General features: G+C 38.9%; 1 protein-coding gene across 1 annotated transcript in view; it reads right to left on the bottom strand.

Annotated features, from left to right (window-relative positions):
• CPQ (carboxypeptidase Q) overlaps positions 1-23,776 on the bottom strand; it is a 369,106-nt gene that overhangs the window by 104,367 nt on the left and 240,963 nt on the right. Inside the window, exon 5 of the mRNA XM_065895425.1 lies at positions 14,214-14,305. Coding sequence (XP_065751497.1) covers positions 14,214-14,305 — 92 coding nt within the window. The remainder of the gene's footprint in view (positions 1-14,213; positions 14,306-23,776) is intronic.

Below are 23,776 nucleotides of genomic sequence, written 5' to 3'. Positions count from 1 at the left end.
AAGGATTCTTCAATATATTCAAATCAATCAATATGATATACCGTATTAACAAACTGAAGGAAAAAAAACATGATAATCTCAAAAGATGCAGAAAAAGCTTTCAACAAAATTCAACAGCCATTTATGATTAAAACCCACCAGAAAGTAGGCCTAGAGGGAACTTACCTCAACATAATAAAGGCCATATATGACAAACCCACAGCCGACATCATTCTTAATGGTGCAAAACTGAAATCATTTCCACTAAGATCAGGAGCAAGACAAGGTTGCCCACTCTCACCACTATTATTCAACATAGTTTTGGACGTTTTAGGGATGGCAATCAGAGAAGCAAAAGAAATAAAAGGAATCCAAATCAGAAAAGGAGAAGTAAAGCTGTCACTCTTTGTAGATGACATGATACTATACATTGAGAATCCTAAAGACTCTACCAGAAAACTACTAGAGCTAATCAATGAATTTGGTAAAGCAGCAGGATACAAAATTAACACACAGAAATCTCTTGCATTCCTGTCCACTAATGATGAAAAATCTGGAAGAGAAATTAAGGAAATACTCCCACTTACCATTGCAACAAGAAGAATAAAATACCTAGGAATAAACCTACTGTAAGAGACAAAAGACCTATATGCAGAAAACTATGACACTGATGAAATAAATTAGAGATGATACAAACAGAGGGAGGGATACACCATGTTCTTGGATTGGAAGAATCAACATTGTGAAAATGACTATACTACCCAAAGCAGTCTACAGGTTCAATGCAATCCGTATCAAACTACCACTGGCATTTTTCACAGAACTAGAACAAAAAATTTTACAATTTGTATGGAAACACAAAAGACCCTGAATAGCCAGAGAAATCTTTTTAATTAATTAATTAATTATTCTTTGGCTATATTGGGTCTTTGTTGCTGTGCATGGGATTTCTCTAGTTGCAGTGAGTGGGGGCTACTCTTCGTTGTGGTGTGCGGGCTTCTCATTGCAGTGGCTCCTCTTGTTGCGGACCACAGGCTCTAGGTGCACGGCCTATAGTATTTGTGGCACTCGGGCTCAGTGGTTGTGGCTCGTGGGCTCTAGAGCACAGGCTCAGTAGTTGTGGCACCTGGGCTTAGCTGTTCTACGGCATTTCGGATCTTCCTGGACCTGGGCTCAAACACGTGCCCCCTGCATTGGCAGGTGGATTCTTAACCACTGCACCACCAGAGCAGCCCCAGCCAAAGCAATCTTGAGAACGAAAAATGGAACTGGAGGAATCAGGCTCCTGGACTTCAGACTATACTACAAAGCTACAGTAATGAAGACAGTATGATACTGGCACAAAAACAGAAATACAGATCAGTGGAACAGGATAGGAAGCCCAGAGGTAAACCCACGCACATATGGTCACCTTATTTTTGATAAAGGAGGCAAGAATATACAATGGAAAAAAGACAGCCTCTTCAATAAGTGGTGTTGGGATAACTGGACAGCTACACGTAAAAGAATGAAATTAGAACACTCCCTAACACCGTATACAACAGTATAGGGTGGATTAAAGACCAAAGTGTAAGGCCAGACACTATAAAACTCCTAGAGGAAAACATAGGCAGAACACTCTATGACATAAATCACAGCAAGATCCTTTTTGACCCAGCTCCTAGAGAAATGAAATAAAAACAAAAATAAACAAATGGGACCTAATGAAACTTAAAAGCTTTTGCACAGCAAAGGAAACCATAAACGAGACAAGACGACCATCAGAATGGGAGAAACATTTGCAAACGAAGCAACTGACAAAGGATTAATCTCCAAAATATACAATCAGCTCATGCAGCTCAACATCAAAAGAACAACCCAATCCAAAAATGGGCAGAAGAGCTAAACAGACATTTCTCCAAAGAAGATATACAGATTGCCAACAAACACATGAAAGAATGCTCAACATCATTAATCATTAGAGAAATGCAAATCAAAACTACAATGAGGTATCACTTCATACCCATCAGAATGGCTACCATCAGAAAATCTACAAACAATAAATGCTGGAGATGGTGCGAACAAATCGGAACCCTCTTGCACTGTTGGTGGCATTGTAAATTGATACATTTACTATGGAGAACAGTATGGAGTTCCTTAAAAAACGAAAAATAGAACTACCATATGATCCAGCAATCCCACTACTGGGCATATATTCTGAGAAAACCATAATTCAAAGAAACATGTACCACAATGTTCATTGCAGCTCTATTTACAATAGTCAGGACATGGAAGCAACCTAAGTGTCCATTGACAGATGAATGGATAAAGAAGATGTGGAACATATTTACAATGGAATATTACTCAGCCATAAAAAGAAATGAAATTGAACTATTTGTAGTGAGTTTGATGGACCTAGAGTCTGTCATACAGAGTGAAGTAAGTCCGAAAGAGAAAAACAAATATCGTATGCTAACACATATATAGGGAATCCCAAAAAAATAGTTTCTGATGAACCTAGGGGCAGGACAGGAATAAAGACGCAGATGTAGGGAATGGAATTGAGGACACAGGGAGTGGGAAGAGTAAGCTGGAACGAAGTGAGAGAGCGGCATGGACATATATACACTATCAAATGTAAAACAGATAGCTAGTAGAGATGAGCTGGGTGCTTTGTGACCACCTAGAGGGGTGGATAGGGAGGGTGGGAGGGAGACACAAGAGGGAGGGGATATGGGGATATATGTATACATATAGCTCGTTCACTTTGTTATACAGCAGAAACTAACACAACATTGTAAAGCAATTATACTCCAATAAAGGTGTTAAAAAATTGTTTTAAAAACTCCTCTGCAACAGAAAGAGACAAACTGCTGTTACCGCAACAGCACAGAAGAATCACAAAATCATACTTGTTTACGTATTGCAGGAAGCCCAGGAGTATATACTGTATCACTGAAGTTCAAGAACAGGCATAAACAATCTGTGGTAATAAAAATCAGTATAATAGTTATCTTTAGTTATCTTTGGTGGAGTCAGAGGTTGATCTGAAAGGGAAATTTCCTAGGATAACAGGAACGCTCTATATCTTGATCTGGGCAATGGTTACACAGGGGTATACATTTGCCAAATATATATTGCACTGTATACTTAAGATCTGTGCATTTCATCACTCTATGCTACTTATACCTCAATAAAACACTGTTAGCATAAAATGTGTGTTACTTATAAACAAATCAATAACATAAAGCACAAACAATATACATATAAATAATTCTTAACTTCATGTGCTAATGTGAAGATACAGTGGAAAGAACTTGAACACTAGGAGAAAACAGTTTACAGTTTATCAAAATATGCGAAGTAGCATTTTTTAAAAAATAAGAGAATAATATGTACACGACCTTTATAGGACTTTATGCTATGAATTGTTATGGGCATGCTGGATGGATACCAGGAATGATTGCTATTCTAGTTGACTCCAAAATATATTTCCATACAATAATTTATTTATAACTTTGTATGACCTAAATGATAATTTTATAAATTTTGTTTGGAGCCAATTATATAAGTATTTTGCAGGAAAATATTATTGTTATAAATAATATAAATGTACATGTATATTACACATGTAAAGTGAAAAACTCAGTACTTCCTGTTAGAATTATTTTACTTAGTAATGCCTGCCAAAATGCTCATAGACCTTTTTGAGCCGAAGTTTGTTTCCTTGGAAAGTGTGTTTTAGATATTACAATAAAGTTCTACTTTAGTTTCAAAATTTATACACAAACCACAAAGAACCTCACATATTACAGAACAATTTACTAAGGCTAGCAATTATAATAATTGAAGTAATACTTCATAAGCATAACTATGACATAAAGGCAGCTACTAATCTGATTAGAATTTTGAAAATTAGTTAGGCAATAAGTTTTAGCATTTGATTTTTTTATGCTTATTTTTTATTTGTTTTTTCTTATTAGTCTACCATTTTATACACATCAGTGTATACATGTCAATCCCAATCGCCCAATTCATCACACCACCACCACCACCACCCCTCCGCTTTCCCCCCTTGGTGTCCATATGTTTGTTCTTTACATCTGTGTCTCAATTTCTGCTCTGCAAACCAGATCATCTGTACCATTTTCTAGATTCCACATATATGCGTTAATATACGATATTTGTTTTTCTCTTTCTGACTTACTTCACTCTGTATGGCAGTCTCTATATGCATCCACAGCTCTACAAATGACCCAATTTCGTTCCTTTTTATGGCTGATTAATATTCCATTGTATATATGTACCACGTCTTCTTTATCCATTAGTCTGTCGATTGGCATTTAGGTTGCTTCCATGACCTGGCTATTGTAAATAGTGCTGCAACGAACATTGGGGTGCATGTGTCTTTTTGAATTATGGTTTTCTCTGGGTATATGCCTAGTAGTGGGATTGCTGGGTCATATGGTAATTCTATTTTTAGTTATTTAAGGAACTTCCATACTGTTCTCCATAGTGGCTGTATCAATTTACATTCCCACCAACAGTGCAAGAGGGTTCCCTTTTCTCCACACCCACTCCAGCATTTGTTGTTTGTAGATTTTCTGATGATGCCCATTCTAACTGGTGTGAGGTGAAACCTCATTGTAGTTTTGATTTGCATTTCTCTAATAATTAGTGATGTTGAGCGGCTTTTCATGTGCTTGTTGGCCATCTGTATGTCTTCTTTGGAGAAATGTCTATTTAGGTCTTCTGCCCATTTTTGGATCGGGCTGTTTGTTTCTTTAATATTGAGCTGCATGAGCTGTCTATATATTTTGGAGATTAATCCTTTGTCCATTGATTCACTTGCAATATTTTCTCCCATTCTGAGGGTTGTCTTTTCGTCTTGTTTATGGTTTCCTTTGCTGTGCAAAAGCTTTGAATTTTCATTAGGTCCCATTTTTAAATTTTTGTTTTTATTTCCATTACTCTAGGAAGTGGATCAAAAAAGATTCTGCTGTGATTTATGTCAAAGAGTGTTCTTCCTATGTTTTCCTGTAAGAGTTTTATAGTGTCTGGTCTTACATTTAGGTCTCTAATCCATTTTGAGTTTATTTTTGTGTATGGTGTTAGGGAGTGTTCTAATTTCATTCCTTTCCATGTACCTTTCCAGTTTTCCCAGCACCACTTATTGAAGAGACTCTCTTTTCTCCATTGTATATCCTTGCCTCCTTTGTCATAGATTAGTTGACCATAGGTGCGTGGGTTTATCTCTGGGCTTTCTATCCTGTTCCAGTGATCTATATTTCCTTTTTTGTGCCAGTACCATATTATCTTGATTACTGTAGGTTTGCAGTATAGTCTGAAGTCAGGGAGTCTGATTCCTCCAGCTCCTTTTTTTCCCTCAAGACTGCTTTGGCTATTCGGGGTCTTTTGTGTCTCCATATGAATTTTAAGATTATTTGTTCTAGTTCTGTAAAAAAATGCCATTGGTAATTTGATAGGGATTGCACTGAATCTGTAGATTGCTTTAGGTAGTATAGTCATTTTCACAATATTGATTCTTCCAATCCAAGAACATTGTATATCTCTCCATCTGTTGGTATCATCTCTAATTTCTTTCATCAGTGTCTTATAGTTTTCTGCATACAGGTCTTTTGTCTCCCTAGGTAGGTTTATTCCTAGGTATTTTATTCTTTTTGTTGCAATGGTAAATGAGAGTGTTTTTTTAATTTCTCTTTCAGATTCTTCATCATTAGTGTATAGGAATGCAAGAGATTTCTGTGTATTAATTTTGTAACCTGCAACTTCACCAAATTCATTGATGAGCTCCAGTAGTTTTCTGGTGGCATCTTTAGGATTCTCTATGTAGAGTATCATATAATCTGCATACAGTGACAGTTTTACTTCTTCTTTTCCAATTTGTATTCCTTTTATTTCCTTTTCTTCTCTGATTGCCGTGGCTACAACTTCCAAAACTATGTTGAATAATAGTGGTGAGAGTGGGCAACCTTGTCTTGTTCCTGATCTTAGAGGAAATGCTTTCAGTTTTTCACCATTGAGAATGATGTTTGCTGTGGGTTTGTCATATATGGCCCTTATTATGTTGAAGTAGGTTCCCTCTATGCCCACATTCTGGAGAGTTTTTTATCATAAATGGCTGTTGAATTTTGTCAAAAGCTTTTTCTGAATCTATTGAGATGATCATATGGTTTTTATTCTTCAGTTTGTTAATATGGTGTATCACACTAATTGATTTGCGTATATTGAATAATCCTTGCATCTCTGGGATAAATCCCAGTTGATCATGGTGTATGATCCTTTTAATGTGTTGTTGGATTCTGCTTGCTAGTATTTGGTTGAGGATTTTTGCATCTATATTCATCAGTGATATTGGTCTGTAATTTTCTTTTTTTTGCAGTATCTTTGTCTGGTTTTGGTATCAGGGTGATGGTGGCCTCATAGAATGAGTTTGGGAGTTTTCCTTCCTCTGCAATTTTTTGGAAGAGTTTGAGAAGGATAGGTGTTAGCCCTTGTCTAAATGTTTGATAGAATTCACCTGTGAAGCCATCTGGTCCTGGACTTTTGTTTGTTGGAAGATTTTTAATCACAGTTTCAATTTCATTACTTGTGATTGCTTTGCTCATGTTTTTTATTTCTTCCTGGTTCAGTCTTGGAAGGTTATACCTTTCTAAAAATTTGTCCATTTCTTCCAGGTTGTCCATTTTATTGGCATAGAGTTGCTTGTAGTAGTCTCTTAGGATGCTTTGTATTTCTGCGGTGTCTGTTGTAACTTCTAATTGAAAAATTAGAATTTTTCAATTCTCATTTTATTGATTTGAGTCTTCTCCCTCTTTTTCTTGATGAGTCTGGCTAATGGTTCATCAATTTTGTTTATCTTCTCAAAGAATCAGCTTTTAGTTTTACTGATCTTTGCTATTGTTTTCTTTGTTTCTATTTCATTTATTTCTGCTCTGATTTTTATGATTTCTTTGCTTCTGCTAACTTTGGGTTTTGTTTGTTCTTCTTTCTGTAGTTCCTTTAGGTGTAAGGTTAGATTGTTTATTTGAGCTTTTTCTTGTTTCTTGAGGTAGGCTTATATAGGTATAAACTTCCCTTTTAAAACTGCTTTTGCTGCATCCTATAGGTATAGAACTGCTTTTGCTGCATCCTATAGGTTTCTGATCATCGTGTTTTCATTGTCATTTGTATCTAGGTATTTTTTGATTTCCTCTTTGATTTCTTCAGTGAGCTCTTGGTTATTTAGTAACGTATTATTTAGCCTCCATGTGTTTGTGTTTTTTACTTTTTATCCCCTGTAATTCAATTCTAATCTCATAGCGTTGTGGTCAGAAAAGATGCTTGATATGATTTCAATTTTCTAAATTTACTGAGGCTTGATCTGTGACCCTAGATGTGATCATCCTGGAGAATGTTCCATGCGCATTTGAGAAGAAAGTGTAATCTGCTGTTTTTGGATGGAATGTCCTACAAATATCAATTAAATCTATCTGGTCCATTGTGTCATTCAAAGCTTCTGTTTCCTTATTTATTTTCATTTTGGATGATCTGTCCATTGGTGTAAATGAGGTATTAAAGTCTCCACTATTATTGTGTTACTGTCGATTTCCTCTTTTATAGCTGTTAGCAGTTGCCTTATGTATTGAGGTGCTCCTATGTTGTGTGCATATATATTTATAATTGTTATATCTTCTTCTTGGATTGATCATTATGTAGTGTCCTTCTTTGTCTCTTGTAACATTCTTTATTTTTAAGTCTATTTTATCTGATATGAGTATTGCTACTCCAGCTTTCTTTTGATTTCCATTTGCATGGAATATCTTTTTCCATCCCCTCACTTTCAGTCTGTATGTGTTCATAGGTCTGAAGTGGGTGTCTTGTAGACAGCATATAGATAGGTCTTGTTTTTGTATCAATTCAGCAAGCCTGTGTCTTTTGGTTGGAGCATTTAATCCATTCAATGGATTAATGGTAATTAATCCATTATTAATTACCTTAATAATTTAAGGTAATTATCGATATGTATGTTCCTATTAACATTTTCTCAATTGTTTTGTGTTTGTTTTTGTAGGTCCTTTTCTTCTCTTGTGTTTCCCACTTAGAGAAGTTCCTTCTGCATTTGTTGTAGAGATGGTTTGGTGGTGTTGAATTCTCTTAGCTTTGGCTTGTCTGTAAAGCTTTTGATTTCTCCATCTAATCTGAATGAGATCCTTGCTGGGTGGAGGAATCTTGGTTGTAGCTTCTTCCCTTTCATCACTTTAAGTATATCATGCCACTCCCTTCTGGCTTGTAGAGTTTCTGCTGAGAAATCGGCTGTTAACCTTATGGGAGTTCCCTTGTATGTTATTTGCTGTTTTTCCCTTGCTGCTTTCAATAATTTTTCTTTGTCTTTAATTTTTGCCAACTTGATTACTATGGGTCTCGGTGTGTTTCTCCTTGGGTTTGTCCTGTATGGGACTGTCTGCAGTTCCTGAACTTTCGTGGCTATTTCCTTTCCCATGTTAGGGAAGTTTTCGACGATAATCTCTTCAAATATTTTCTTGGGTCCTTTCTCTCTCTCTTCTCCTTCTGGGACCCCTATAATGCTAATGTTGTTGCATTTAATGTTGTCCCAGAGGTCTCTTTGGCTGTCTTCATCCCTTTTCATTCTTTTTTCTTTATTCTGTTCTGCAGCAGTGAGTTCCACCATTTTGTCTTCCAGGTCACGTATCCGTTCTTCTGCTTCAGTTATTCTGCTGTTGATTCCTTCTAGTGTATATTTCATTTTAGTTATTGTATTGTTCATCTCTGTTTGTTTATTCTTTAATTCTTCTAGATCTTTGTTAAACATTTCTTGCATCTTCTGAATCTTTTCTCCATTCTTTTTCCGATGTCCTGGATCACCTTCACTATAATAATTCTGAATTCTTTTTCTGGAAGATTGCCCATTTCCATTTCATTTAGTTGTTTTTCTGGGGTTTTATCTTGTTCCTTTATCTGGTACATAGCCCTCTGCCTTTTCATTTTGTCTATCTTTCTGTGAATGTGGTTTTTGTTCCACAGGGTGCAGGATTATAGCTCTTCTTGCTTCTGCTGTCCAAGTTTTAGCATATGATTTTAAATAATTTAAAATTTTTCTATAAATATATTAATTAAATTATAAACAACGATATATTTACTAAGAAAAGGATAATGAATATTAATTTTATTGCCATGAATATTTAGCTATATGTGCTCATTAAAGTAGCCTTTATAGATCTTTTACTGTTGAAAAGATCCTATGAGGAGGAAGAAAGAATCCATTCAGAGCAAGAAAAAGAAGAAATAATAATTTTTTACATAGTGTTTTTCTCCATAATTAATGCTATTTAAGTAACCTAACTTTACTATTAAACTCCACACCAAATCAGAATGCATAGAAAAAAGAGTGGTATATGTACATTCATATTATTTATTACAATAATATCTTCCTGCAAAATACTTACATAATTGGCTCCAAGCAAAAGTTATAGAATTATCATTTAAGTCAATACAAAGTTATAAATAAATCATTGTATGGAAATAACGTGAACATATTTTATGGTTTTTATCATATAGATTAAGGATCAATGAACTTTTTTTGTAAAGGATTAGATACTTATTATTTTGGGGCTTACAGACCACATACAATCTCGGTCACGTAGTCAGTTAAAACATGTAAAGGGGCTTCCCTGGTGGTGCAGTGGTTGAGAGTCTGCCTGCTAATGCAGGGGACACAGGTTCGAGCCCTGTTCTGGGAGGATCCCACATGCCACGGAGCAACTAGGCCCGTGAGCCACAACTACTGAGCCTGTACTTCTGGGGCCTGTGCTCCGCAACAAGAGAGGCCGCCACAGTGAGAGGCCCGTGCACTGCGATGAAGAGTGGCCCCCACTTGCCACAACTAGAGATAGCCCTTGCACAGAAATGAAGACCCAACACAGAAAAAATAAATAAAATAAATTAATAAACTCCTACCCCCAAAACAAACAAACAAACAAAAAACATAAAAACATTCTTGTCTTGAGGTCTGTACATAAACAGATGGATTTGGCCCACAGGCCATATCTTACTGATCCTTGTTATAGATCACTGATAACCATAACTATATCATAAAAATGCTAGCAGAGTTATTTTAAAAGTTCAAATCTTTTATTTTTATAATGGCCAGAATATGTCCTCCCCCCGAAAAAAGTTCTGTTTCTTTTCAGTATCACCCATATGGATGCCAAGGGTGCAAGTCAGGACTCAGTTCTCATCAATATGAAGGAGAGCGGCTTTCCCTTTTCTAGCCCCTCCTGACTACTCACTCAAACCCACTTACTCCTCAAGGATGAGGTCCTTATTAGTTACTTTAAAGTTAAACTCAGCCACCCAGAAATGAGTATGCGCTTGACAATGCTTATATCAATATACTAATCATAAGAATATAGAATAAGTCCTTCAAAATGGGCTGTGTCTTGTAAAACATGCAGAATGTCTTTTTAAAGGTAAGATAAAGAGCTATCCTATAAAAAAGGCCTATGTTTTCCCTTTCTGGAATTTCTTCTTTCCATCCCTGAAAATGCAATTCAGACCAGCCACCAGTATATAGACACATTTGTATGAAGACGATGTGGATATTTTCAAGATAAAACAGTTCTGTTAATGTCATTGCATGTCATTTGAGTGTGTGTATGTATATATATATATGTCTGCCAACCTCTTAGAATTTTAAAATCAAGTAATTTCTGATTTCATCCATGTATTTAGTAGGCTATGGTAAAACTCAGTATCTTCAGAGAAATAAACTTTTTTTTTTCCTAGATCTAAGGAATTTCGGTGGTTGAGGAAATTTCAAGCTTGAGCTATTACAGTTTAAATCCACTTTTTAAAAAAAATTTATTTATTTTATTTACTTATTTTTACTTTTTTGGTAAAAATAAGTAAATTTGCTTATTTTTGGCTGTGTTGGGTCTTTGTTGCTGCGTGCGGGCTTTCTCTAGTTGTGGCGAGCGGGGGCTACTCTTCGTTGCGGTGTGTGGACTTCTCATTGCAGTGGCTTCTCTTGTTGCGGAGCACGGGTTCTAGGCATGCGGGCTTCAGTGGTTGTGGCACAGGCTCAGTATTTGTGGCTTGCGAGCTCTAGAGTGCAGGCTCAGTAGTTGTGGCACGTGGGCTTAGTTGCTCTGCGGCATGTGGGATCTTCCCGGACCAGGGCTTGAACCTGTGTCCCCTGCATTTGCAGGCGGATTCTTAACCACTGCACCACCAGGGAAGCCCTAAATCCATTTTTTTTTCTTGAAGTAGAGTATATTATAGAGAATGACTGAGCTTCAAAACAGTTCCTTTAGGTTTTTATGTTTCTTATAGAGTCCAAGATGTATAGATTCTAAAAGCACCTTCTTAAAAATAATTAGATTACTCTCTTACCCTGTGGACAAAGTGCAAACTTCTAAACATGGTTTGTACCTTCCAGCCCAGCCTCTTGCTTCTCTCTCTTCTCTGCTCCCGCCACTGTGCATCTTGCACTCCACACAGCAGCCACTCTGCCTGCCTCTCAGTTTCCGCCGTGCGCTGGGACCTCTTCACCTCCAGCCTCGGCACATGGAGGTCCCACTACCATGCACTCACCTCCTCTCTGCCAACTCCTCTTCCTTATCTGGCCTCTGCTTAGTCCTCAGGTCTCTGCTTAGATGTCATTTCTCTCATGTAGTCTATCCTGAACCGTCCAGAAGGCCAGGTTACGTGAACTTTCTGTCTCTGCCATCACTGGTTTGTTCTCTAACAGAACATTCTTAACACTTTATATTATGATTAAAGTTCAGTGCTTGGTGTCCTTCTTTAGATGGCAGTCTCAGCAAGGTCATGGTGAATCTTCTTAATGACAGTAAACCTAATACCTAATACAGTGCCTGAGCCAGTACGTGCTCAGAGAATATTAATTGAATGTTGCTGGGTCAAGAACGACTCCTATCTGATGTTCTTGTCCACCACAACATAGAGAAGATGAGGCTACTGACCCACCAACCAAAGGGCATAATCTGGAATAATCTTATTCCCCAGGAACACTTGAGGCCATAAGAACTGAAGTGGTGAAAGGGTTGGGCATAAAGCGTGGTCCTCCTTTGTACAGAAAGTAACGATACTCGGTGACCGAATTCATGACCCTAACTAAACTTATTATTCTTAAGCTCTAAATAACTGAAATAGGGTAACAGAGACTTTGTCAAATGACCAAAAAGGATATATACACAACTCAGAAAACAACAGACCTCTCTCTGATTTTGATAATTTAAGTTTATAAGATGTGTTCCTTCTAATCTGGAGATGCAGGGAGAATAATCCAGCAGACCAGACCCTGCTCCCCTGCCCAGCACTCGTTGCTCAGCAACACACCCACGGATTGGGGAGTTCCTCTTTGAACAAACATTTGATTTGGTCCAGGGTATTTCTCAGCTTGTACATTTTGCCCTCTCTCCCCTCTCTCAAAGGTTGTTCTTGATATTAATGTCCTTGTCCCTCATTTTTCTATATTGAAGTTTAGTTGATTTACAATATTGTGTTAGTTTCAGGGGGACAGCAAAGTGATTTAGTTATATATATTTTTTCAGACTATTTTCCATTATAGGTTATTACAAGATACTATATATCTGTATATCTTGTGCTATACAGTAAATCCTTGTTACTTACCTATTTTATGTATAGTAGTTTGTATCTGTTAATGCCGTACCCGTAACTTATCCATCCCCCACCCCCTTTCCCCTTTGGTAACCATAGTTTGTTTTCTACGTCTGTGAGTCTGTTTCTGTTTTGTATATATTGATACATTCTTTTGTATTATTTTTAGAGTCCACATATAAGTGATATCATATAATATTTATCTTTCTCTGTCTGACCTACTTCACTTAGTATGATATTCACTAGGTCCATCCATGTGGCTGCAAATGGCAATATTTCTTTTTTTATGACTAATAATATTCCATTGTATATATGTACCACATCTTCCTAAGTCTGTTGATGGGCACTTGGGTTGTTTCCATGTCTTGCCTACTGTAAATAGTGCTGCTGTGAACACTGGGGTTCATGTATCTTTTCAAATTAGAGTTTTCATCTTTTCCAGATATATGCCTAGGAGTAGGATTGCTGAATCATATGGTAGCTCTATTTTTAGCTTTTTAAGGAACCTCCATACTGTTTTCTATAGTGGCTGCACCAATTTACATTCCCACTAACAGTGCACGAGGGTTCCCTTTTCTCCACACCCTCTCCAGCAGTTATTATCTATAGACATTTTGATGATGGTCATTCTGACTAGTGTGAGGTGATACCTCATTGTGGTTTTGATTTGAATTTCTCTAATAATTAGAGATGTTGAGCATCTTTTCACGTGCCTGTTGGCCATCTGTATGTCTTCTTTGGAGAAATGTATTATTAGGTCTTCTGCCCATTTTTTGACATTGAGTTGTATGAGTTGTTTGTGTATTTTGGCTATTAACCCTTTGTCGATCGTGTCATTTGCAAATATTTTCTCCCATTCCGTAGATTGCCTTTTTGTTTTGTTGGTGGTTTCCTTTGCTTGCAAAAGCTTTCAAGTTTGATTAAATCTCACTTATTTATTTTTGCTTTTATTTCGTTTGCCTTGGGAGTCCCTGTCCCCTGCCTTAAACGTGGTCTTTTATTTCTGTTTATGATCTTCCACTATCACCTTCTTGCTTCAAGCTTCACTTTTGCCTTATATTGGTCACTGTCAAACCACACTGGCCTCCACATTCCCAGGTCTGAGACCTCTCGTTGCTGCTATTCCCATGGCCATTATCAATGCTCCTGGCTGACTCAAGGTCTCAGGATGTGGCTTTCAAATACCAGCGCTCCCAGGAGGATTTGGGACATTGGGGTATGGGGGTGGACTCAGTATGAACAGGGAATGTTAACCTATTACTATTTCTCTGGCATACATGAATATAGCAGAACTAGAGAGTTTAGGAAAATTACACCACAGAGCAGGTGTAATTTTCCTAAGGCCACAGACTAATGTAGAAATAGAAAATCACTCAGCTCCATCCCAGCACCCTCAGCTCACCAGTGCATTCTCCTTTATGGAGCTGGATGAAGACTTCTGCAAGGGGTGTTTGCCAGGGCCAGCCTACCGCAAAGTATTGTTGAGTCTTCAGGACAATAGAGGAAATTCTTAAACTAAAAGCATCAGTGCTTTTGCTGTATTTACACTGATATTACATGTGCAAATGCCCAGCAGTCCATGGCTGCTCTCTTACCTTGTGTAATTGGTAATACTGCAAGGCACCGATTCCACCTTGCTCCTCTGCAGTCCAGAGCACCAAACGCAGAGTCCTCTTTGGACGCAGCCCTGGGAAAAATAATAAAATAAAACAAGTGATTCTTCAGTTGTTTTTGAATTTTTGAAAAATGGCAGGGCCTCTTATCTGCATTCTGGAGGCAGGAGGGAATCAGAGGTGTGCACATTCAGTCTCTTGCTGGTGTGGCCGCTTGATTTAGGGTGTGGCTGACACAACAAAGGAGTACCCTCAGGGCTGATCTCCAGGGCAGGTTAATGAAGAAAGGGGTTGTGATAAATGCGGTCTGCCGGCCAGGAATTGAGAGCCTCTATTCATATCCTTAACTGGACAACCTGCCCAGTAGGACCCAATGGATAGCCAAGTTCATTGGGACATTAGATTGCATCCAGAAGATGCAGCTACGCTCTAGACAGATCATGAGGCCTTCCAATGATGAACTGAAACCCAATCATTTGCCTCTACTTCAAGACAAGGTGTGTCGGGAGTTGCTTCTTAGTCCAAATCCACAAGTATAGCTGCCCATGCTGTCCTTAGTGATGTAATGATTGTGAAGCAGACGCAATGCTTATGTTTACTCAGGGTCATGTTCCCCTCCTTGGAAATATAAGGTCATTCACTTAAGGTCAATGAAAATGAACTGAATGAGAATGACACTTTATTCATCTCATTACCGCACAAACAGCTTGGTGGCAATTTCATTGACTTGGGAAATACAAACTTGTATCCTGCGTTATTAAAGCTACTAGCAGATCTGGCGTATCTAGAACCATTTTTTTTTTTTTTTTTTTTTTGTGGTACGAGGGCCTCTCACTGTTGTGGCCTCTCCCGCTGCGGAGCGCAGGCTCCGGACGTGCAGGCTCAGCGGCCATGGCTCACGGGCCCAGCCGCTCCGCGGCATGTGGGGTCTTCCCGGACCGGGGCACAAACCCACGTCCCCTGCATGGGCAGGCAGACTCTCAACCACTGTGCCACCAGGGAAGCCCTAGAACCATTTTTGAGTGACTGTGTCCGCTCCGTAAAAGCTCACTACAATGGTCAAACAGTATGCTAAAAGTTCCACTTTTTGACCAAGAATTAAAACTAATTTCTGATTTGGAACTGATGACGTGGTTTCTGAGAAATAACAAAGGCAGAAACATGTGAAGCTTGGCTTAAATCTTATTAATAAGATCTGTCCTCTTGCCTCACAGCAGGGAAACCATAGGGAAGGACTTTGAATGGCTCCGAGACGGACACACTAGACGTCGAGTATAACCAACTGCTACCACCCAGGCACGTGGCCTTCTTCAAGGGAGCCGGCGGGTCGACTTCAGCCTGGATGATAAATGCTCCTGGGAAATGGAGCTCTGTCCTGCCTCCTCTGGACACCAACAAGTATTCTGCTTTCACAAGTCTAGTGCCAAGGCATTGAAAAGGAGCTACGTTTCTCACTAAATTGAATATTGTGAAGCTACTTTACACTTGAGCATTTTAACATAATTAAAAGAGCGCAGGTTTAGGAGGCAGGCTGACCTGAGTTCCAGTTAAAGCCTAGACAAGCAATGTCCACATCCAATTGTTCAGCAAATCCTATTGGTGTTTTCTTCTAAGTCCATCTAGAATCCAACTTTTCACCTCTGCTACCACGCTGGTTCAAGTCCCACCTTCTTTTGCCTGGACTGTTGCAAAACAGTCCTTCTAACTGGTCTCCCTGACTCAGCCTGTGCCCCTCTGCAGCTGATGGTCTGCACTGCAGTCAGCAAGACTCCTGTAAAACTTATACCAGAGCATGTCATTTCTCTGTTCAAAACCTCCAAGAGCCATACTGTAAGCTTCTCAACGGCAGGTATTTAAGCTTTGTGATTCAATGTGATGCCCCCAATGCCCAGACTGTTTGGCACATATTAGGTGCCCAATAAATAGGTCTTGAATGAATAAGTTAATCCAGTGTGGTGCCTCACTAGTGAAATTCAAAGCCCTCTACCACTGTCTCAACCTCATTTCCTAAAACTTTCCTGCTAGCTCATTTCCAGGCAAAATGTTGTAGTTGAAAAAGGCGGACAGATCTGGTGAGCCCTGCTATTAATTGGCACTAGCTGTGTAACCACTGGGAAATAGATCTGCCTGAACTTCAGCTTCCTTATCTAAAGAGCGGAAGGAATATTACATGCTCATAACATAACAACTTCCCTGGGTGGTTGTGAGGATGAAATGAGGTGTGATGAAGACAATCTGTGTCTGCCATGCAACAGACATTCAACGAATGAATTATAAAACTACATAATGGATAGCCAGGCACAGAGCACACACTTTTACCCATAGAGAGAAGGGGCATCTAAATACTCAGGACAATCTTCCAAAGTCATTTGAGCCCCTGCTAAAGAAGAATCGTGAAGTACCCACTGCCTGCTGCACAGAGTCAAACCACCGACTCACATTCATAGCACAAACTTAAACTGCTGTTGGATTAAGAAATATAATCAGTCTCTATCTAAAGACCATAGTCACTGGCTCCTCTAACAGAAATGTGCTCAGTGTCAATTTAAATCAAATGACATTTTGCTTGCAACGTAGAAAAAAAATAAAAAAAGATCAAGTGCTACAAATGAAAATTCTGAACATGTTTTTAGGTCCATAAAGAAGGGGAAAAAACGTTCTGCTTACATATCTCCTCATTTACCAGCAAAACAGTACCAAGTTATTAAAATGATGGAATTCTCTAAATAAGGATCAAGGGACAGTTAGCACAAGTTAGAGAAAGATCAATTTTTAAAAGCAAATGCCCTGAATATCCCCATAGATTTGGTGTTCTACTTGCAAATCATTACCGTACAGGATTAGTCTCCTTCACATTTCAATCAGCTAGATAACCAATGATGTTATATTAAGATAACAAAAAAGTAATCGGTTTGAAGTGAAGAATGCTAAGGCCTCCAAACAACAACAGCATAGCTGGTGCATGGCTGGCCCTCAGGAGACAGGGCCACCTCCCAGCCCTGGAGAAGTTCAGTCCCCACACAACTCCACATTCAAGTTTAAGGCCCAAACAGAAGAGGTTAGGAAACCAGTGGTTAAGCAAATACCTGACTGAGCTGCGAAGTCTCTTCTCCACTCTGACATTCTGATTGTCCCTAGAACCTAAGAGAAATGCACGGGACTTCATTCAGTACTAGATCCTGACTTTAGTGTGGACTTGGAGGCCCCAGGCCACCTGAGTCCACAGACAGGCAGCATGGGGCACAGAAAGGTGTTGGCTGTGGAATCTCAATAAACATTGTTTGATTCCCTGCTCTGCCACCTCTGGCTCTTTGACTTTAGATGAGCTGCCCAATCTCTCTGAGCCTCAGTTTCCTCATCTACACCATAAGGAAAAGGGGAATGACCTCATGACTTTGTTAAGAAAATTAGATGAGACCAGGCAAATATATAGGAAGCACAGTTCCTGGCACATAGTAGGCTTTCAAGAATTGTCTGTTAGCTTCGCTCTGCATCACTCCATGAACTTCAGTGTGTGCCAATGATTTCCTGGGAAAGCCTGTGAGAGAACTAGGAAGGGGGCATCTTCCTCATTCTTCTTCCCTAGGAACCGTAGAACATCTTTGTTTATACATAATGCATACCCAGCCAAGGGAGAAACACAAATTTCACCTAGCTCATAGAAAAACACATAACCTCTTTCAACATAGAGCATATCCAAATCCAAATAAATAGAAATTGTTCCCTCACTTTAAAAATTGAAGGCCAATCAGAATTTTTCGTTTCTGGATAAAGTAAAAAAAGCTTAATAAATCTGAAAACTGAATAAAGTTGATATAGAGATGTCTGCATTTATCATTTTAAAATAATAGAATGTATTGTGTACCTCAAATCCAAACTGGTTTCAAAGCTAGGCGTTTTAAGTATATAAAGTAACAAAAATAACAACAACAACAATAATAAAACAGTAATAACGACAGCAACACAACAAAGTGATACAAGGTCAAATGCAGGGATCTCATCTTGTAGTGAAGCTAGGGCAAAGGAATAGCTCCACAGTAATCCTAGCTCACAGCTGTGGCCCTGGCTCAGTGGTTTACAGCCCCAGCCTAAGGCAAGCACATGAAGTAAACCTTAGAATTGGAGGTGAGAGGGAAGACCCCGGCTGAGCTGGCTAGAAGTCAGGTCTCATTGAGGTTTTGTCAGAAGATAGGCAATTAGTTCCCCCATAAATGTAAGGAAACTGCCCAGAGATCTCTTGGCCTCCTGGAATTTTTATTAAGAACTTCAGATAGCACAACAAACTTTGATGGCATTACAGTTTTTCTCTAAAAGAACATAAACTACAGATAATATGTCAGAGTCTTGTCTTTGTTTATGAAATAAGACACATGCATTTCACTTTCATTTTACTGAGGAGAGTAATAATGCTATTGGGAAAATAGTGCCTATGAGAAAAGGTGAAAACAATCTGGCTGGAGTTTATTTTCTGTTATTATCAAATTTAAAGATAAGTAGTCTGAGAGTTAAAGCAATAAATTGAAAAGGTCAACTGACTGTCCTGCACTTGCGCTAAGAGTGGGCCAAAATAAAATAAACTTAGATTAATCCAGCCTTGTAGATAGATTTCCCAAATCATGAATTCTAAAGAACACTGTTTGTTAACAAAGTGTAATAACTCAACTGCCTGTTTACTACTCCGTTTCAGTACTGCCAGAACTATGTATAAGTATTCTTCTCCGTGCTGACACCAATTTCGTAGAGAAAACACAATTTTCTCTTACATTAAATATACTCAATTTCCACATATATGCGCTAGCTCATAAATACACTTGTTGTCCAGCTCTCCTTTATCAACAATTCAAAAGAGCGCTGAATTTAGAGATGTCTAATACTGCAATAAACTTGACTAGTATAAGTGCAGTATCTGAATTAAAGAATAAATCATGACATATTAGTATATAAACTGAATGAGATGAGGCAGTAAGCATGCATAATGGTTAAGCATACAGGTGTTGGGGTTGAGACCTATTTCCACCTTGGACAAGTTACATAATTCATTATATAATATATAAGCACATTATCACTGATTTTTTTAAAACAGGGGGCATGGTTACACAAAGATTCATTATTTTAGTGAAGTAAATTACAACTACTACTCTTTATAGGCAGGAACAGAAAATCACTTGGAGGAAGATCTTTTGTTCTTGGAACAATCACTTGTATCTTTCTTAGCCATGTAAATATAAAGCAATTAGACAGTTTGGGGGGACATTGGGGCAGGGCAACAAGCTTTTTAAAACTCCATCTTGCTAGCTGCTTCCCCTTGAGCTATCTGGAGGAACAACCTGGACACTGGGCAGGAGATAAATCAGAGTGTAAGAGGAGCCCAGGGGGGCTTCCCTGGTGGTGCAGTGGTTGAGAGTCCGCCTGCCGATGCAGGGGACACAGGTTCGTGCCCCGGTCCGGGAGGATCCCACATGCCACGGAGTGGCTGGGCCCGTGAGCCATGGCCACTGAGCCTGCGTGTCCGGAGCCTGTGCTCCGCAACGGGAGAGACCACAACAGTGAGAGGCCCGCGTACTGCAAAAAAACAAAAAACAAACAAACAAACAATAAAAGGGGAGCCCAGGGTCTTCTGGGAGGAAAGCCCAGTGTCCTCACCCCTGCTTCCTTGGACAGAGGACTGGGGATGAGAGAAATGTTGGGTCAGGGTGACAATGACTAAAGTCCTGGGGCAGGGAAGGTCCTGGAAACCACTAAAATAAAGTGATCTTGGAGAATGGGGTCTGGGTTATTGACCTGGCTCAACACAGCGGCCTGAGATTCAGGGGAAGGGCTAATTGTCGTCTAGCATGTGGCCAAGTCCAGAAGCTCCTTCAGATCCAGCAACCCTAACAGAGGTTACGATTTAGAGAACTGAGGCTGGGAATATCAACAAAGGGAGTTGTAACCTTGCTCCCCAAAATGGGCACCACTGTAACTTAGGGCTGCAAGCAGTGCCGTGCAGCAGCCAGAAGGAGTAGTAGTCACAGGTGGATCCAGCCACAGGTTTCTGGAGGAGGACTGACCCATTTGCCCTGAGTTAAGTCCCAGAGACCTCAGGAGGAGATAACAGACTTCCTGCTAATAAGGCCTATAGAGGCTTGGATGATTCACTATAAAGGAGACTGAAGGATGTGATCATATTTATAACCTGTGTTTGTGGAGCAGGTCATAACAGTTATAATTTCCATAATTCAAAGTGAACAGTCCTACCTCATTATAATGATTAGGATTCTATTAGCCAGGAAAATCACTATTAATCATTGCTGAAGTAGAAATGCTGTGACTACCATGGGTGTGAAGGCCATTTCTGGCCCTAACCCAGTTTTCCACCCTTATCATCCTGCTTCTACCTCTCATCCTAAGCTCCAGCCACATCGCATTTCCTACCAGTCCCTGACCTGAGATGCCATGATATCTCAGATTTCTGGTCCTTTGTAGATGCTCTTCTTCCTACCCAGAATGCCCCTTCAACTTTTCCATCTGGCAAACTCCTATTCATTCGACAAAGCCCATCACTAACATTACTTTATCTGGGAAGGCTCCCCTAACTCTAGGGAAAAGTTGGTTGTTCCTTTCTCAGTGTTCTTCTAGATCTTCACATGGATCTCTCTGTTCATTTTCAACTACATTTACACATTGTTCTCCCCACTAGACCACTAATTTTCTGAGACACTCGTTTCTCTTTTTCATAACCCTGGTCCAGTACCTGATGTGTAACAAGTGCTGAAAAACTGTTTATTGACTGACTGGATGAATGAATGAGTGAATAAATATATTTATATAAGTATAAATACAGCTACTACCTTTTCAGAGAGTGGCATTGACATATATACACTACCAAATGTAAAACAGATAGCTAGTGGGAAGCAGCCACATAGCACGGGGAGATCAGCTCGGTGCTTTGTGACCCCCTAGAGGGGTGGGATAGGGAGGGTGGGAGGGAGACGCAAGCGGGAGCGGATATGGGGATATATGTAAACATATAGCTCATTCTTTTTGTTATACCGCAGCAACTAACACAACAATGTAAAGCAATTATACTTCAATAAAGATGTTATGAAAAGTAAATAAAGCATACTAGTGACTCTTCAGTTCAGAAAGTTAAGATACGCTCTTTTTGTGAAACCAAAGCCCAGTGGCCTAGTTAATTAGATGTGCTTCAACTTCTACATTTGCTTCAGTCGTTAATACATTTACCTACTTTTGTAGCACAGACGGATCTAGTCAAAATTATTACATCAATAGCTCTTGTTGATCAAGTCATTAAATAAATATAGTATGGTCACAGAAATCTTTCCAACAGCTAATTGTATTAAATTATTAGGTATCTGCGTTTTGAGCTCTGACATTTCTCTTTAATTTTTTACTTCAATATTTTTTCTGATTATAAAACAATATATCCTTTAAAAAATGGAAAACTATAAAAAAATTAGAAAACAAAAACAACCTATAAGCGTATTTTAGTTCCTTATAATTTTTGTATGCATGCATTTGTATACATATATAAAGAGTGATTTTTATATATAACTTTATACTACATTTTCCACTTAAAAATCATGGCATATGTGGCCTCTATCTATAATAATAATCAATAATCTTTAAGAAAGTGATTCTAAATTTTTTAATCTATTCTCTTATTGTTGGATATTTAAGGTTTTTATCCTTAGGGCAAGTTCTTAAAAGTAGAAATAATGAGTTTAAATAGTATAAACATTTTTAAGGCTCTTGAAACATGTCACCAATGCCCTAAAAAAAGCTTATCAATATATATTCCCACCAGCAGTGTATGAGAATATTCACTTCTACTTAATGTGGAACTTTTAATCTTATCTCCTTAATTTTTATGTCTGTCAATACATTATATTTATTTTTCGATACTACATTCTACTCATTTTCAGCCAAAATGATTACACCACACACATGCACACTTAATCTGTAGTCTAGTTTAACTTGACTGAGACAAATGTTAAGTTTGTATCTGATGCTTGACTAGAGTTAAAATATGTGAATTTGTTTTTCTTATTTAAAATGCCTGATAGTAGGGCTCTTTCAGTAATATATTTCTAAGATAATGTCAGTATGTAGGGATCACAAGCTTGATCTAGCTGGAATTTTAAAACATATTATTTCTTTTTCCCTATCGTTATTTAGAGTGTTTTTATCTGCGAGGGGGTAATAGAGAAGCCTGCTTAATGATAGATTTGAACTCTGAATCACACTTCCGTTAAGAGTTCTACCTTGCAAAAACATCAAGTGGGGAAGTTAAACAAATACTGCAATTTTTAAGAAATGATGATAAATCAAGACCTCTCTTGCAAATTCACATTCACCAATACGATCCTCTAAATTGCATTTCTTGTGAAGATGGTGCTGTCTGAGGGAGCACAAAAGTGTTTGTACTTGAATCAGAGATTATCAACAAGCAATGCATCTCCAACAAGCAACTGAGGTGAGAACATTTCTGGGATCCCTTTTCAACACCAAACAACAGATGTGAAGCATAGATGTTTTATAATGAAGGCACCATCTTTAAGCTGCTCCTGTTAACCCTTCCAAGTGCTGGGTTTTTTTGTTTTTGTTTTTGCGGTACCCGGGCCTCTCACTGTTGTGGCCTCCCCCGTTGCGGAGCACAGGCTCCGGACGCGCAGGCTCAGTGGCCATGGCTCACGGACCCAGCCGCTCCGCGGCATGTGGGATCTTCCCGGACCGGGGCACGGACCCGCGTCCCCTGCATCGGCAGGCGGACTCTCAATCACTGCGCCACCAGGGAAGCCCCCAAGTGCTCTTTCTTAGGGTTACGGTGGAAAGGATGTTATCTACATTTTTAAAGATTTTCCTTGTGTATAAAATGATTTGCAAAGTTATCTAAACTTGTTTTTGACCAATAAATTAATCACAATTTTTATTCTTGGTTCCATTTAAGTTTCAGTTTTCAGACCCCCTCTTCTTTCCATTCCCACTGTGACTACCATTATTTAAGCCCTTTGAATTGCTGCAGTTGCCAACTAACTGCTTCTTCCCATTCTGTACAACTGCTGCCAGATTTATCTCCCTAAAGTACTGCTTTGAATATGTCACTGGCTAAGTGACAAGCTTTAATCAGTCATCATCTATAGAAGTACTCTGCCTCTACACTGTTTTGAATATGCATCTCTACCAGTAAAACATTTGAGCATGCATCACAGGTACGTATATTTATGAATAAATGACACATATACAATATTGTCAATACATGCCAGAAATATTAGTAAGAAATTAACATTTCTTGTTTTAGATAAGAGAATAAACATTTTCCTGTACCCAAAGGATGGTCCTACATAGTGCCTGGCTTTTGAGGCCACTAGTTTATAGCACAGGGTCTGTCCTGTTTAGTATGGCATTCGAGGACCTACGCAGACTGGTTCCAATCTGCTCCTCCGACGTGCCTCTTCCACTCTCCTTCCCAAAGCCTCATTTCCAGCCTTTTCATTTTCTTCCTACCTCTGTGCTTTTCCTCCCGCCATTTATTTCCCATCCTC

Source organism: Phocoena phocoena, chromosome 17, assembly GCF_963924675.1.
Source record: "Phocoena phocoena chromosome 17, mPhoPho1.1, whole genome shotgun sequence".
Lineage (NCBI taxonomy): Eukaryota > Metazoa > Chordata > Mammalia > Artiodactyla > Phocoenidae > Phocoena > Phocoena phocoena.
Note: the sequence above shows the minus strand (reverse complement) of the source record. Positions and strands in the feature narration are given on the sequence as shown.